The sequence below is a fragment of the Ambystoma mexicanum genome, chromosome 4q, assembly GCF_040938575.1.
Source record: "Ambystoma mexicanum isolate Mex_15411 chromosome 4q, UKY_AmexF1_1, whole genome shotgun sequence".
Taxonomy (NCBI): Eukaryota; Metazoa; Chordata; class Amphibia; order Caudata; family Ambystomatidae; genus Ambystoma; species Ambystoma mexicanum.
This window is the reverse complement of record NC_090928.1, coordinates 451,720,286-451,736,308: the sequence shown is the minus strand read 5'-3', so window position 1 is coordinate 451,736,308 and position 16,023 is coordinate 451,720,286. Positions and strand designations below refer to the sequence as shown.

The window sequence follows — 16,023 nt, the reverse complement described above, 5'->3', positions numbered from 1 at the left end:
GCTTTACACCCCCCTTCCCATTGTGCCTCCTCCCTAGGAACCGGTGTGTTATCGGGGTGCTGCCCCCGTCATTGTTCTGGAGTACCAGGTCCAGAGTTTGGGGCATTCTGTGGTGGCACGCTCATCTGAGGGTTCTGTTGAGCCCTCAGTATGTGACCCAGATCCCGTGCCATATTTTGGACCTGGCGCTCTAACTGGGAAACCCGCTCAGGCTGATACGGGGCTCTATTTTCTCCCCTGGGCTGATCCCGGGAAGGGTAGCTATCCCTTCTCTGGTAGTACCCCTGGTTGGGAAGATTTTGATACCCCTCCACCCTTGGCCTCCCCTCTCCCGGATTAGGTTGTCTGGGCTCAGGGAATTGGGGAAAGAAGGATGGATGATTTTGGGGTTGGAAATTGGGCGGATACCTGGGGAAAGTTAGGAGGGAAGTTCCCCGGGTCAGGTGCTTGGCTGGACCCCCCCCCCTTGGGCTGGAGGAGTCCACACATAACCCAGGATTGGTCGGTTTCCCTTGTAGCGGGGACTTACATAATCAGGAGAGCGAGGGACCCCATTTGTGGGGCTGCCTCCTTGGCTCCCTGTCTGTGACTGGCCCGAGGGCCTTCTGGGCTGTGAATTATTAGGTGCAGGTAGGTGCAGGTAGGTTTTTAGGCCCCCCCATCTCCAAATCCAAAACGGGGGTGACCTTTACCTCTGCCACCTTGGCAGCAGCAGGGGTGCTGTTGGTTTTGGGGTTTTTGGGCGCATTATTTTTATTTTCTATGTGCTTCTGCACCTCATAGATCCGGGTGGCCTGTTCAATGACCCAGTCTAAAGATCTTTTCTCATGAAAATCTCTCACGAGCTGGGTCATTATATATTTGGGCAAGGCATGGAAAAATGTATTGACAAATTCTCGGCTGTCTGTGCGCACCCTTCTGGTGGTCTGCGCAAAGGCACGTTTCAGTTCTTGCACGAATTCTTGTGGGGCCTGATCCTCCCCACATTGCAAATTGTAGGCTGCCTTGCGAGCCTCTTGAGGATTTCTGTGAACAGAAAAATGTTTCAAGATGGCCGCCTTATAGGTGGACCATCTTTAATGATTTTGGTCCTCCAGCCCCGCAAAGAAACTGGAGTATTCTGGTGAGAAGGTCCACTTTACATATTGGATACAGCTTTGGCTGTCCTTCAAATGAAAAGTCTCCATCATTTGCTCATAGAGCTCCAAGTGTTCCCAAACAGAGTACTTGGCGTTCTTATGATAAGGCGTGATGACACTCCTGATTGCCTTAATCTGTTTCAATGGGTCCTTAAGCAAGGCCCTTTTTGCCTTATTGGCTTTTTTGGTTCGGGTAACCCTGGTCCATTCATCCTCTGACTCAGAGGCACTGCTCCCAGAGGTTCCTGTCTGATCTTCCAAGTTTTCCCGGATTCTGCAGGCCTGGGATTGGCTGGCAGAATGTGGGGACCTGGTCTCCTGTGTCCTGCGCCGTTCAGGGGAGTCTTCGGATTCCTCCTTGCTGCCAGGATTTGATGGGTACCTCCCCCCCCACTGACCTAACTGGGCAGAGGTTTTCAGGATGCCCTTAATGGGCCTACTCCCCTCGGGTTCCCCACTAAATTGCACTGTGCCTGGGTGCCCATACCCGGATGCCCGCCCATCCATTCCTGGGAGGTACTGGCCTATGAGCCCCATGCTTCTGGCTGGATAGTAATCTGCCATCCCTGTGGCCCGGTGCTCATGTGCGCCAGGGGACAGGGGGTGGCAGAATCCAGGGACTGAGAGAGATAAAGGCCTCTGGTACTAGGGCTCCTGAGGTTATGCTCAGGAGTTTCCCTTTCCCAGCGCACCTGGTCTCTATCCGCCCCTGCTACCTGTTGCAATGCAAGAGCCTGCGCCTTCAGTTCCTCAGTTAAGGCCTTACTAGACTCTATCAGTCTCTCCTGCATCGCTACCTGTTGTTGGAGCCTATCGTTGTGCTGGCAGAGAGCCTCATTCTCTCTCTGCGTTTCCTGATTGGTCCTGGAGCACTGGGCCAGTCTTTGCTGCAGGAGGGTTACCTCCTGAGCTGTGTCCCTATTGGCCTGCTCCTGTCTTGCCAGAGCCTCCTCCACCCTCCTGGTGTGCTCTAGCAAGTCCTGGTGTTCTTTTTGGAGGTCACCCAGTCCCTGGTGGGCCAGGTGATTTTCTTCCATTTTTCTTCTTAAGTGGCAGACTTCCTGGCCTAAGGTGTCCCTTTCCTGACCAAGAGCTTGAATTTGTGACGCCAGGTCGTCCCTTTGCCTTTGGAAGGCACCAGCTTTCTGGCGCTCCTGATCAAACTCTGCCTGGGTATCCAGGTCTTTCAGGATCAGTTTATTGCTCTCCTCTTTCTCTCTGTCTAGTTGGATTTGCAGGGTGGCTACCTGCTCTGTGCATGCCCTGTTGAAATTGATCTGTTGCTCCAGCTTTTTCTGGCTCTGCAGTAGGGAGTCCAAACTGTATTGGCGTTCCTTCTGCAAAGCCAGAATTCTGGTATCCTGGTCTGTCTTTTCCTGTTGCAGTATATCCATGTCCTCTTTTATTTTAATGATATACTGCATACTATCATTTTCTGACTCCTGGCTCCCCTGCAGCCTCTGCTCAGAAGAGACCAGGTCAGATTGGACCTTCTGTAGTGCCAGCAGTTGCCTACTCGCCAGATCTTGGCCTTCAGCACATTTGTCCTGCATGGCTCCCATATGTAAATATAAATATGCCGCTACCCTGGCAATCTTGTGGTGCTCATCCTTGGCCTTCGGGGCCATGTATAGTTCGCTCAGGGCCACATGTAGGGGACCCTGATCTCCCCATATATCTGACCCTGTTTCAGTGACCTGTTGCGCGATTGCCTGCAACCAGACCATTTGGTCCTGATGAGTCCACTCACCTCTCACAAATAGCTTATGTAAGAAGTGTTCTCTGGCTATTTTCATATCTACCAAGGTCGTCATTCTAGAGATTGGTCTCTGTCCTGACTTACAGAAGTTTGTATTTTATTTTTGCAAAACAGACCTTTTCCTTAGAGCGTTCCTTTGAGGAGTGCTTTACAGCGTAACACAGCGTGGTGATCCGACCGGATATGTGTGTCTGGTCAGCTGGCACGCTGTATTAATCTGCACAAGTGATAGATCTAACCCAAACGTCCGGCTCGAGCCCCCAATTTGTAAGAGGATTCAATTCAACACTAAAGCTAAGTCAATGCCTAGTCTGGGATACTGAATGGAAACCCTTATTGATATATCTTTACGTCCAGTTCATGCGTTCTGGATGACTACCCCTATATAACACCCCTCTTTTGGAATCCCCCTGACCCCACTGAGCCAAGAAGTAGTTCTGTTTTGCAAGTTTAAAAGGTTTATTTGATAATTTAAACAATAGATATATATATCACACTTTATAATAAATTAATAATTGAATATCACACTTAATCTGAGCAGTAATCAATAATGGATAGTCCGGCACTAGCACACTTCTTTATAATCAATGATGAGTGGTTATAGGATGGATAAGATAGCAACAATACTTTTATGGTTTCAAAGGGATGCAAGGTGGAATGAAATTGCAGTACAGAAATACTCCATATGATTTCAACAAAACAATGTAATCACTTTTCTCTGGCAATCCACTCCCCCCTTATGCAATGCAAGGAAATGGAAGGAAAGCACACCGTTCTCAGAAATGCAATCAAATGTAAGTCAGTTCACCCCAGCAAGCTTAGACGACAGAAGTTTGAAACACAGGCCCAAAATGCTTTTATATGTGCTGGCAATGAAGTGAAAAATATGCTAAAATGCTTTTAATTCCCTCTAGAGGTTCAGGGTGAGTGGTATCTAGTTATTATTAGTCCAGGCTCACTGTAGCAATGATTCAGGGATGGTTCTTAAGAGGCAAACAAATTTTTAGCAAGGAAAGCAAGGAAGCTGCTGTTTTCACACGTGGCTGGATTTTTAACCAAATCGCAAATCGTGGTAAAATTCGCGAGTGCGAGAATCGTGATTACGGCAAAAGTATGAGGAGTAGGAAGTCGGTTCTAGGCTTGTTGAAAAGGTGAGATTCTAAGCTTTCAGAGGAAAGTTAAACCAAGTAGTAGTTTAAAATAGTTTGGATTAGATTATTTTACTAAGAGATTGGTTCTGCACAGTTCTGCTAGGTACTCGCAATATATTTTAAAATAGGCCTCGCCACGGATCTGGTCAGGTTTTGGACTGGACTCCGGTTCAGCTCTCTGGTTCTGCGAACAGCGGTCTGGGTCAGCTCTGCTCTGCTGGTCTAGCCTCTCTGGATACTGCTCTGCTTTCTAAGTACTGCTACAGGTTCTGGAGATTGATGGATTTGAAGTCTGGATCTCTGGATGTTGTATGGTCCGGCAGCATGCTCCGCAGCAAATGGAATTGAATGTCCCTATCTGTCCTGACTGTCTGCTTTTATGTGTTTTGAAAGTGGGTGGAGAAGCTAGCTTTCTAGGCCCTACCCCTCTCCACTTGTCATTGGCCACTTCCTCCTCTTCCCCTTGATTGGGGGAATGAAATGAAGTGTCATCATGATGAGGTCTGTTTATGATACAGAGAACCCACCCCTGTCAACTTTACACACAATCTATATCTGATCCTAATAGACATATTTCATAGATAGACAGTTGTTTGGCATTGCATACACACATCATGCATTTACTGATGGTAGCCCCTGTTCCAATTCTGTCGTTTCTAGGAGCTTGGGTTAAAAAATGGCAACATATTTCACTTTTTGGTCAGGTTACCAATATTGGATTTGTCCCCCCCGCATTTACACAAATGTTCGCAAAGCATGTGGGCATTAGGTGGTGGAGTGTCAGATTTTTAACATACATACATTAGAGTAATATCCTCTTTTCCGCTAAAACCCCCCTGAACATACCACCGGGTCCTACCACGTCTTCAAATGTGCACAGAAAAATCACAAGAATAATGATATCACTTATAAAATTTTCACAAGTCCGCTCTATGAATGATCCATCTTTTTAGATTTATGTTCTGGCCCCAAAGGGGTGTGGTTTCCCCCAGCACAAGGTTGAATTTCTGTTTTTTCCAGTTCTGCCAAGCCAGCTTGCTCTCACAGGCAGTGTTCCTCCCCTTTCCTTCCAGGAGGAAGCCACTTTTACGACCCCCATAATAAAACATTTGCCTGAGTGAGGACAGGGCTTTGTTCAATTTCCTGCAGAGCCCAGGTAATTCAATCAGAGAAGTGTCATATCCCTTTTGGTGGGAACAGCAAAAGGCAGCTAGGCCTGGGAACACAGCTGTTGTGCAAGTCTCAACTCCTGTCGGGGGTAGCTGGTGGGCAGAATTCAGTTTCATTAAGCCAGGTTTCAGATAAAATGTCACTTTTTGTTCCCCAGTTTAAGTCAAGACAATTTTTACATATGCAGCTAGAATGCTGATTCTAAGTTCAAAACTATGACATTTCAACAGTGGCAAACTATGTGACACTCAAAAGTAGGTCACTCAGTTAATTTAAACATTTTCGATTTTTGGTAGTTTTAAATCAAGTTTCAGTTAGGCTGCTGCAGACCTGCAGAGCTCAGCCAGTCTTGTTATGAACATTCAAGTCACTTCAGAATATAACTTTACATTGTATCCACCTCTCAGTAAGTCTTTCTTTGGCCTGCTTTGGGTTCATTTATTCAGTTTTACACACAAGTCTGGTGGTTTTAAAACGCCGGCTTTCTGATAGTGGTGAGTACTGGTAATGCAACCATTTTGGGGATTCAAGAAAATGAATTCCCCACAGTTCTAGGTTGCTTTTGGCAATCAGCATTGCCATTCCCAATGGTTTCAGGCTACTGTGTGGGTAGTCCAATGGTGGTTTTAGGCAGTGCCCATAACATCGGCAAAAATGGGTGGCAGCCTATTCTTCATGCATTTCCCTGGGCATTTTCTGGGAAGCGCTGGCTATCATGATGTTTTCAATGCCAGTACTGCACAGTTTTTGTGGTAGGGCTCGGATGCATGGGTAAAAACATCCCACATTGCCTTTGAATGTAGTGAGTTTTAGGCCATAGACTGGGATTTTTGCTGCACCTGTGATCTGTATTTTTGAATACCTGATTACATGATATCTATTTGAGGATTACTCTTTTTTTATTTTCTAGGTTAGTGAACTGGTGTGATTAGTCTAAACTTATCCTAACGTTCGGCAGCCTCAGTGCTCACGTTTTCATACTTTCTCTATCCTAGGTTCTTTTTTTACTGCTAGCAGTTTGTATTGTACATACTCTTGCGTCCCGTCCCCTGTCCGCCATACTGTATGGGTGTCCCTTGCGATGGACGGGTGACAGAACCTTTTTCACCAGAAAAATAGTCTTCCCATTTAAATTTAGAGGCGCCGGGGTGCAGCCTTCGGAGCATGCGCTTACCTGACTCTGCCCAATGGTGCCACTCCCCAGTCCCCTTTTTCACGTCGACTGGAACGGGCAGATTTCACCAGCGCTCCTGGGTTTGGCTTCGGCCATGTAATACCACACGCTCTTCCCCAGATATTATTCTATCTTTGACGGCGTTGCCCTGCGCAAAAAGGGGTGGCTCTAGCCACACTCGGCTCAACCTGTCAATAGGCACCCGACGCCAAGTACAGGCAGTTGGAAGAAGATGCACTCTAGCTTTCGGCTCATCCTCAGCCGCACTCCTTGGTGATCGCTGCGGTGTCACACTATTCTAAGCCTCAGTCGTCCTCGACCACCTCGTACTCGGCACTATTGGGCAAGGAGGAGAAGACCTTGGAGGCATACGGGAAGAAGCTGTACTCCAACGCCTCCCTGCACTTGCGTCAGGCCAACACCGATGCCATGCTTGCAGCCGTTAACCAAAGGCTCTGGCGGGAGATTGCAGACTTCCTCCCGGAACTTCTGCCACAAAGCCAGCCTCGCTTCAAAGCGGGATTAGGAGAAGCCAGGCTGGTAGGGCAAGACATCATGGAGTTCACTGTGGCCCATATTGATGCCTCTCGCCGGGCCATCTGCATTGCCACAGACATGCGAAGGACGGCCTGGCTCCGGGCTACCAAGTTTAACCCAGATGTTCAGGAACGCATATTGGACCTGCCATTCGAGGGTAGTGACCTCTTCCACTCCACCACTGAGGAATTAGATGAAAAGAACCGCTCACAAACCACTACGTCTTTATCTATTCTTATGAAGGCCATGCCCAAGGTGTACACCCAGTCCAATCAACGCTCCGACAAGGGGCGGGCATCGGGAGGGTTCTGAGGCTTCCAGGAATGGAGTCCACATCGGAGGCAACAAAAGGGGGGGGAGGGGTTTCTTCCAATCCCCCTCCTCCAACAGACTCTCAGGGGGGGTCAGGGGGGGGGAAAGGCATGACACGCCCCTCCGGGTCCACTTGTCTCCGGTGGGGGCAGGCTTGCCTTCCACATGCAATTTTGACGCCAACTTTTTTCTGACCCCTGGATCCTCTGTAGTCTCCACGAGGTACTGCCTACCATTCCCTTCCTCTCTTCCTCTCCTCCTTCCTCCCCTCATCTCCCACCGATTGGGACAGCAACTCTGTTGGCAGAGATCCGGTTGCTCGTCGAGCCAGGCAGTGGAAGAAGTCCCAGCCTCCCAGAGAGGATTGGACTTCTATTCCAGGATTTTCACCCTACAGAAGAAGAACCAGGCTGGCCTGAGATTTGTGTTGGACCTTTCCACCCTCAACCTCTTCCTTCTGCTACAAAAATTCAAGATGGTTAGGCTAGCTCTCATTGCGGAGACACTGAACAGGGGAGACTGGATGTGCTCCCTGGATCTGAAGGATGCAGATCTACACGTCCTGATTTGGCAGCCGCATCTGTCCTTTCTGTCCTTTCTGCCCTTCAGGATCATGGGCTGCTATTTCCAATATAAGGTGCTACCCTTCGGCCTCAATTCAGCCCCCAGGGAATTTACCAGATTGATGAACACAGTGGTGGCTCTCCTCAGGGCCACCACATCTACCCATACCTGGACGACTGACTCGTCCAGGCCTCCTCTCCGGAGGCGGTTCTCCACACCTCCTCTGTGCTTATGACCATGCTCCACGACCTGGGTTTACTATCCATCTCAAGTCTCCGCTGCAACCCACGGAGAAGCTGGCCTTCCTGGGCCTCATCTGGGACACCGGCTCTGAGACAGTTTTCCCTTCAGAGGACAAGATCAAGCCATCAAGAGCCACTACTCACTTACTCTCCAGGTCTGTGACCTTGGCCTGGTAGTAGCAACACCTACTGCATATTATGGCAGCGGTTCTGTTGGCCGTCCCCTACACAAGACACTGGATAAGGAGGCTGCAGCTGCACTTCGCAGCTTCTTGGAATCGAGAGGGGATCACAGTCTGAACCAGTGGACATTCCCCCTTCTCTCTGCCCAGACCTCACCTAGTGGTCTGCGGACTTCAACCTACGGCGGGTCAAGCCCTTCCGGCAGCCTCTTCCTCAGGTCACTGTCATGACTGACTCCTCCCTAGAGGGCTGGGGAGCCACTCTGGACAACCACAGCGTCCATGGAGTCTGGACCCTGCAGGAGTTCCACATCAACTGGCTAGTGTTGAAGGCCATATGCCTGGCCCTCAAGGCCTTCCTCGCTCTCATAGAGGGCAAGACAGTGCTTATCCAGACAAACTCCACCAGCATGTACTATGTCAACAGGCAGGGAGGGGGGTACCAGGGCCCCTCCACTATGCAACCTCGCGGTCCGCATGTGAGAGTGAGCTCTGGAGAGCGACATCCAACTCATGGCGGTTCACCTCCCAGGAGAATCCAACCTGGATGCGGACAGGCTCAGCAGACTGGGGGCAGACAATTACGAGTGAGAATTGAACGATCCGGTACTGGTGGAGATCTTCCTCGGGTGGGGGCAACAAGAAATGCCACCAGTTCACCTCCTAGCAGGGACTCGGCTCCGGCTCCCTGGGCGATGCATTCCAGATACAATGGAACCACAAGACTGTATACACCTTTCCGCCCACACCCCTGGTTCACAGGGTGATTTGCAGGATAAAACAATCACGTCACCTCAGCATCATTCTGATAGCTCCCTGGTGGCTGGCGAGACCATGGTTCTCCGAGCTGCTCAGCCTATCGGACAAGCCCCCATTCACCTGCCACTGGGCCCAGTCCCACTTTTATTAAAAAAAGAATTTTTACAAAAAATTGTTTTCCGATACAACCTGAACACTTACAAACACTCCCCTTCACCCGTCGTGATCCTGACTGGGCCAATTAAGCCTCACGTGCCTTGTTACATCACTCACATCAAAACACAGCACTACATTACTGTAATGTACTTTACGTTCCCGCCCGCTCGTCCCGCCACATTGAGGGTCCTCGGTCCACTCCCTCTTCCCATTTCCCCCATATTTTGGTAGCTTTTGTCGGACAGCCCCGTGCAGTATATATTCTGCTTTCTGTCGCTGCACATATGTCCATCTCAGCTGCCCATTGAGCTAAGGTCGGGCATTATGATGCTCCCCATTTCTGCGCAATGTCTCGCTTCAGTCCCACTGCTGTGGATAAGAACAATTTTTCCCACTTATCCGTATGGTTGGGCCAGCCCCACTGTTTACTCAGCAGGGGGGCAGAGTGCTCCACCCTGCGCCTCACAAACTAGCCCTTGCAGTGTGGTTCCTGAGCAGGTCACTCTGAAATCCTTGAACCTATTGCAGGGTAACCTGGAGATCATTCAAGGCCCAGAAGCACAGCTACCAGAAGCCAATATAACAGCAAATGGTCTAGATTCTGTCATTGGGCCAATGCAAAGGAGATTGACCCCCTTAGGTGCTCATTGGATGACGTACCCTCCTTCTTGGCACACCTCGCCCACTCGAGTGCAATTCGACACGTGCCGCACTTATCTGGCAGCCATAGGGCTAAGTTTTTCACTTGTGTGCTGATAGAACAAACACGCAAGGTAGTAATTTCCCTCTTTGTGTCCCTTCTCTACAGGGTCCTAGAAAAGGGTAATATAGAAGATACCCTACAACCTTATCTCCGTGGTCTACAATAATTTTTCGACCACAGGTTGGTGCAGTCCTTTTGGCATAGTAATCAAGCCATCACCTTGATAATAACTAGTAAAGATCAGACCGTTCCACAATCTAATATGTTTAATTTGTTTTTAGATTTGGCTTTTCATATGAAAAAGGGTGAAGACTGTAAGCTTTCACAAAATCATCACTGTCCTGAAGATGTCCCAATAATGACTATTTAGACCACCGTAGACTACGATGGGACTATTGAAAGGGGCCGAAACATATGTCGACCTACAGAAAAACCAATTGTGTTTTTTCTAATGTCATGCATACTACCAACAACCAATATGCTTAAAGAAAATGTAAATTGCCGAACCCTTATGTTACAGAATGAATGAATTGGTATGAAAGGTATGAGTGATGTATGAAAAAGCCTATTAATGCATAGTTTTTTTAAAAAATGTGGTTTTAAACCAATTATTAAAGTGATTTATATCTTTATAACTCAACGGTTTCTGTTCAATAATCTGTTCTCCTAAAAGGTAATCGCTGTAGATTCATGTAACAGCACCTTAGCACCTGTATCTGTAGTGTCGAAAGACCTTAGAGAGAGGGGTAGTCAGTCTGTCTTGTCTATTCTTCTCCTTTAATTCTCCCTGTTCACAGACCTGACCCCCCGAAAACAAAATATTTGGGAGAACCCATTGTTATACCAGCCATAGGTGCCGACAGGAATACAGAGGAGGGTCTCCCTGCCTCCTCCAGCCCGGTGGTCAAGCGGCATCTGGTCGACCTCCACAGACTCTACCCGCCCATAAAGAAGCCACACCCGATGTGGGACCTCAATGTTGTGTTGGGCGCCCTGGAGCACAAACCTTTTGAGCCAATGGCGTCCGCGGACATCAGGCTGGTCACGTTAAAGACAGCCCTACTTGTGGGCCTCACCTCTGAGCGCAGAGTCAGCGAGATCCAGGCCCTCATGGCATCAGATTCTTATACCACTTTCCACAAGGATAAGGTGGTCCTCCGGACTCGTCTGGCTTTCCTACCCAAGGTCTCATCTGCCTTCCATCTGAATGAGATTGTATTACCTACTTTCTTCGCTGACCCCAAGGATGAGCCTCAGAGGGTTTTGCATCGTCTGGATGTCAGATGCTCTCTGAAGTACTACCTGGACAGGACCAAGGAATTCCGCAAGTCTACTGCCCTCTTTGTCACCTTTGGCGGTTCAAGTGCAGGTTATCAGGCTTCCAAGGCCTCCATCGCAAGATGGATGGTCGCGGCCATCAAGGAGGCATATGAGGGGCCGCACAGACCAGTTCTGGCCAATTTGCATACCCATGAGGTTGGATCCAAAGTCACAGCCATCGCCTTCCAGCGACATGTACCGTGGCAAGTCATCAGCAGGACGCCCACCTCGGCCACCCCTTTGGCTTTTTGCAAGCACTACTGTCTTGATGTTGCCTCTTAGTCAGACGCGGCCTTTGGGCAGGCAGTTCTAAGAAACCTGTTTGCTTAAGGAGGGTGTCCTCTGCACCCTAGGGCTACATTCAGTTGTAATCGCCCATACAGTATGGAGGAAAGGGGACGGCACGTAAGAGTAAATAGTTACTCACCGTAGTGACCTACTTATCCTTGGTCCATAGTCCCCTTTCCTCCATACGTCCCACCATCCTCCCCCCATAATAATACTGGTGTCATTAGGCAATGTTGCATATTGTCGACGCCTCTATGGGGTTTGAGGAGTGGCGCTGGTGCGCATAGTCGGACGGGCGCCTGCTCCTGGGCCTGCGCCCCAGCCCGCCTCTAAATTTAAAGGGGAAATCGTTTTTTCTGGTGAAAAATGTTCTGTCTCCCGTCCCTTGCAAGGGTCGCCCATACAGTATGGAGGGAAGGGGACTATGGACTAAGAGTATGTTAGTCACTACGGTGAGTAACTAATAGTTACTATGTAATAGAGCTTTAGGAAGATTGACTGTTCAGTATTGGTAGCTGGTGTCCTGAAAATGATTACTGTGTTTTGTCAATGGTTCCCCTTTTGTCCCCACCCCTTGTGCCTGTGATATGCAAGTCGCCAGATAATGGATCAACATTTTCGTGCAAGAGCATCTTTAAGCCGAAACTATTGCTTCCGACTACAGATGTGGAGAAATGGCATAGTAGGGACACAAAGCTTGTAGGTGGCGTTTGGTTATTTGCCCACCCATTGATTGCCTTGGCCATGCTAATCTATGGCCATGCCCACCCAGTTCCTGCCCTGCCCAAAACGCCTCCCCCTGGGAACTCTGAGCTCCCTTTTAATCCAGCCTTATCATCAAACCTTGCACTCGAAGTGCCTGCCAGTGTTTTTTCAAAGCAGTCTTCTGGTAATTGGACGTAATTGGGAGTTGTAATAAAAATGCCTTAACCAGGCCAGCCTTCAGCCACTCGATTTTTATAAACACTAGCCAGGTCATTAACTGAAGTCCTTATAAAAACAATAATTGACAAAGCCAACAGTTTAGGCTTATGTATTAGTATTTGTCATTTGCCAGGCACTGCTATTATATTCCCAGTTATACACACCATTTTGTATCTGCTACTGTCAATGGTGAGTTAATACTTCTACGGCCGTGCCTGGCAAGTACCTTTCCCATGCCTACACAAAATCCAAAACTGTTGGTATTGCCAATACTTGTTTACTATGTTATGTCTACATCCTGTGTGTATATATCTTGACGCATAAAGGTTCTTGGGTACTTATACGTCACAGTAGGGCTAGTGTTACAGGAACTCCCTATGGTCCAATTTTTGTCTTCGAAAAGAAATCTGGTCATACTCCACACTAACCACTAGATGCCGGCCTATGCAAAGCATGTGAATATAAGCCGATACAAGCATTGGGAGGACCGTTACTGGAAGGTAATATTTGTCATATATAATACAATACACAGTGAAACACTTTGTGAAAGTTAGTTGCAACAGTTTTGCTCAGCAAAACACTTAATATTTGGTAAGTGTAAAGCTGTGCCACCTTAACTCTGAGCCCTCCCCTGCACCCCCTGTGTGCAGCCCATGGCATCGCAGATGAAACAAAAGGGGTGGAGTACAGTCTCTGCTCTGTGCAGGGAAGCTTGTATCTGTGGTTATGAACTTTGGAGTAAATCATACTGTGCTTTTTTGGCAAGGGCCGACGCGGTCAGTGGATTCCCGGAGAAGGCAGAGCTCTGCTCCCCACTAGTGGAAGCTCTGCCACAGTCATGATGGCTCCCACTGGTGGGAGCGACTTGTTGGTAATTCTGGAGATCGCCACCCTCTGGTTGGAGAACACCCCAAGTGGATCTGTTTCCCGCCAGTGTCAATAGTTTTTGCAAACGGTTATGCTCCTGGAAACCCCACCCCCCTACTAAAGGGGCTAATCGGGGGTGTGTTTGAGTGTTACTACAGCTGCCTCTTATGCCCTTCTGCTAGATCCGGTCACAGCTCTGGTTCTCGGGAGGTTATCTATGGTCTGGACGGACCATGATTTTAATTGTGCTGGATTGGAATCTAAAGCATGTGGCACCTGGACCACCTCTGACATGGCCATCTGTCCTCTGCAACTCCCAGCAAGAGTGGACGACCTCACCCAGGCGTGGAGTCCACTGGTTCTCCAACAGTCTCTGCACTTTCAGCCTTCATGTGAGGTAGCTGAGGAGGAGTGTAATTTGTTGGGCGACGTCCTGCATGTTTTGCCACCACAGCTATCTGGAACTGAAGCTGTCTTGCTATACAGCTTTGTTTGGGGAGTTTGCTTGTTTGTCCCAGTAGGGTCTGCACAATGGTACAATAGAGGGGATTTCTGAAGACTGGTTTGTTCTTTAAAAGAACTCCAGAGCAAGGTTTTTGGTCTACCCCACCTACTGTTAGTTTTTTTTAACTTTTGGTGAATTCCCTCCATGGAAGTCTTTTTTCCAAATGTGGGACTTGCAGATGTTTTCTACATTCATGTTTCCCTCCGAGCATTTGCAACCCTGTTTACAACTGTTGTCCCTAAAGGTCATTTGTATGGTTCCATTGCCTCTGCCAGGAAGGTGAGTTGTTTTGAAGACCTCCTAATCTTTTCTAGAGTTCCCTTGTGATTTAAACCTTCTACATAATGTGGTTTCATAATCCACACATTTTAGGAAAATCTCCCATGTTTCGACCTCCCCTCATCCCTCAAACCACTCTGAATCCTGGGAGGGCATTTCGTTTTTGTATGTTGAAAAAGCGTTCAGGGGGAGGCTGGCAGCTTGTTTCTTTTGCCTGGGTCCAGCTACGGTGATTCGTTTCTAAATAAACGTTGTCGAGGTGGATTTGAGGTCCCAGAGGGGTCTGGTGGCCGCTTCTGCTCTGAAAAGCAGCACCAAACTACCTGACAGCTACTTGGGCCTCATTGCATATTTTTGGACAGCAGGGCAGGAGTGTGTTGAAGTTGTACACATTACCAGAAGCAGGGAGATGGATACGCCTTATTCCAAGGGCCTGTTGCTAAAGGAGATCAACTCCTACTTCGTGCAGAGACGATATTTTAAGATTGTTTGTCATTGATTCTCCATGTGTTTTAATTGAAATTTTATTTTTCTAGGATTGTCTCGGGGAAGTGCTTCCTATTCCAGCCAAAGACAACTCCAGGACAAAGGTATCCATCTTTACAGGGAATTGTATTATTTATTTTATTTCACACCTTGACATATTTAGTTTGAAGCGACATAGTTTGGGTGTTTAACCTATAAAGACTTTTTTGCATGTCCCATGTAACTCATTTTGTCTCCACTCTTATTGCAGAGGCTGCCAAGTAAAGAACTTCCTGATGCGTCGTCTCCTATACCTACCAACACAATCCGTGTTATAAAAAATTCCATCAGGTTGACCCTTAACCGGTGACCCTAGTGACTTTTGCACAACTGTTCAAATATAGTTTAGCGCCCCAGGCAAGCAACATGTTTTCTTTGCATTTGAAGCTCCACTTGATATATGTAATGAGTGGAAATCCATTAGTTAAAAAAATGAGGTTTTTGTATATATTTGTCTACACCTTGGACAGTACGGACATTTCCATAGTACTGTGTATAGTTTTACGTTTTTTCTAGGAATCAACGTTCATGAGTGAGGCGCTCAGGTTTTTTCATTTTTTTTTTCTCCTATTGCCTCAACTTTTAAAACCCTGCTTCTCTTATGGGGACCGGCTCGCCTTTATTTGAACATTGGCATATGCTTGTATAGTTCCCATGTTTTTGCTTTTTAAGTACTGTATAGCAATGAATGTTATGAGCCATAGAAAAACATAAAAATAAAAAAAGTGGTTTCTTTTGGGTGGGGGGGGCAGGAAGCAGAGCTGTGTCAAACATGTTTTTAATTATTGGGATGCATCTCATGGTGACTGTCTGTGATGGTATTGTTTCTGCTTTCCTGATTAGTGTAAGCTAATGATGAATTAAATTATTTCTTTTGCATTGGCATTTGAAATTGAATTAGTGGACACAGTTCGAGTGGCTTTCATATCTGGTTTAGTCTTTGCTTAATCTGAAACCTAGTAAATCAAACCTTTTATCTAAAAATCTGCCTCCCATGGAGGGTGAAGAAAAACCTTTGAAACGATCATCAAAGGACAGCCTTAAAATAGTTTTACCAAGGCAAAACTGCATTCTGAGACTACTCTCCACTCCGTTGCATAAATACATAGCTGGTTTCTTTGAGTTTCTTGGTATGGTGCTATGATCCTGAACACGTGAATGCCCCAATTGCTTTCTAGGTGTCATGATAGTAAAGTACAATCACCCCAATTGATTACAAAAGGTTTTTCACATTTGCAGGGTTTTATTTTTTGCATTGAACAATTGGCTGTTTTGTTATGATTTAATTGGTTTGATATTCTTTATTCATGAGCACCGTATTGCACTTTACTGCCGACAGCAAATCTGGACCCATAAAATTGTGACCTTCGAAACATTGCTGGTCACAAGGCTATGACCGCACAACTTAACGTAATGCAATAGCGAATTTAAGGTGACCACAAACTTGCCTGACTCAAGCTGGATCTG

At 47.5% G+C, this 16,023-nt stretch overlaps 1 protein-coding gene across 3 annotated transcripts in view; it reads left to right on the top strand.

The window, feature by feature from the left end:
* PAPOLG (poly(A) polymerase gamma) overlaps nt 1-15,461 on the top strand; it is a 1,009,150-nt gene extending 993,689 nt beyond the window's left edge. For 2 of the 3 annotated variants that reach the window (XM_069608034.1, XM_069608035.1), the window contains exons 21-22: nt 14,568-14,621; nt 14,768-14,998. In XM_069608034.1, coding sequence (XP_069464135.1) covers nt 14,568-14,621; nt 14,768-14,866 — 153 coding nt within the window. In that variant the 3' untranslated portion in view covers nt 14,867-14,998. Of the gene's footprint in view, nt 1-14,567; nt 14,622-14,767 lie in introns of all 3 variants that reach the window. The other variant, XM_069608036.1, reaches the window with a different exon arrangement.
* Nucleotides 15,462-16,023: the final 562 nt, after the last annotated feature.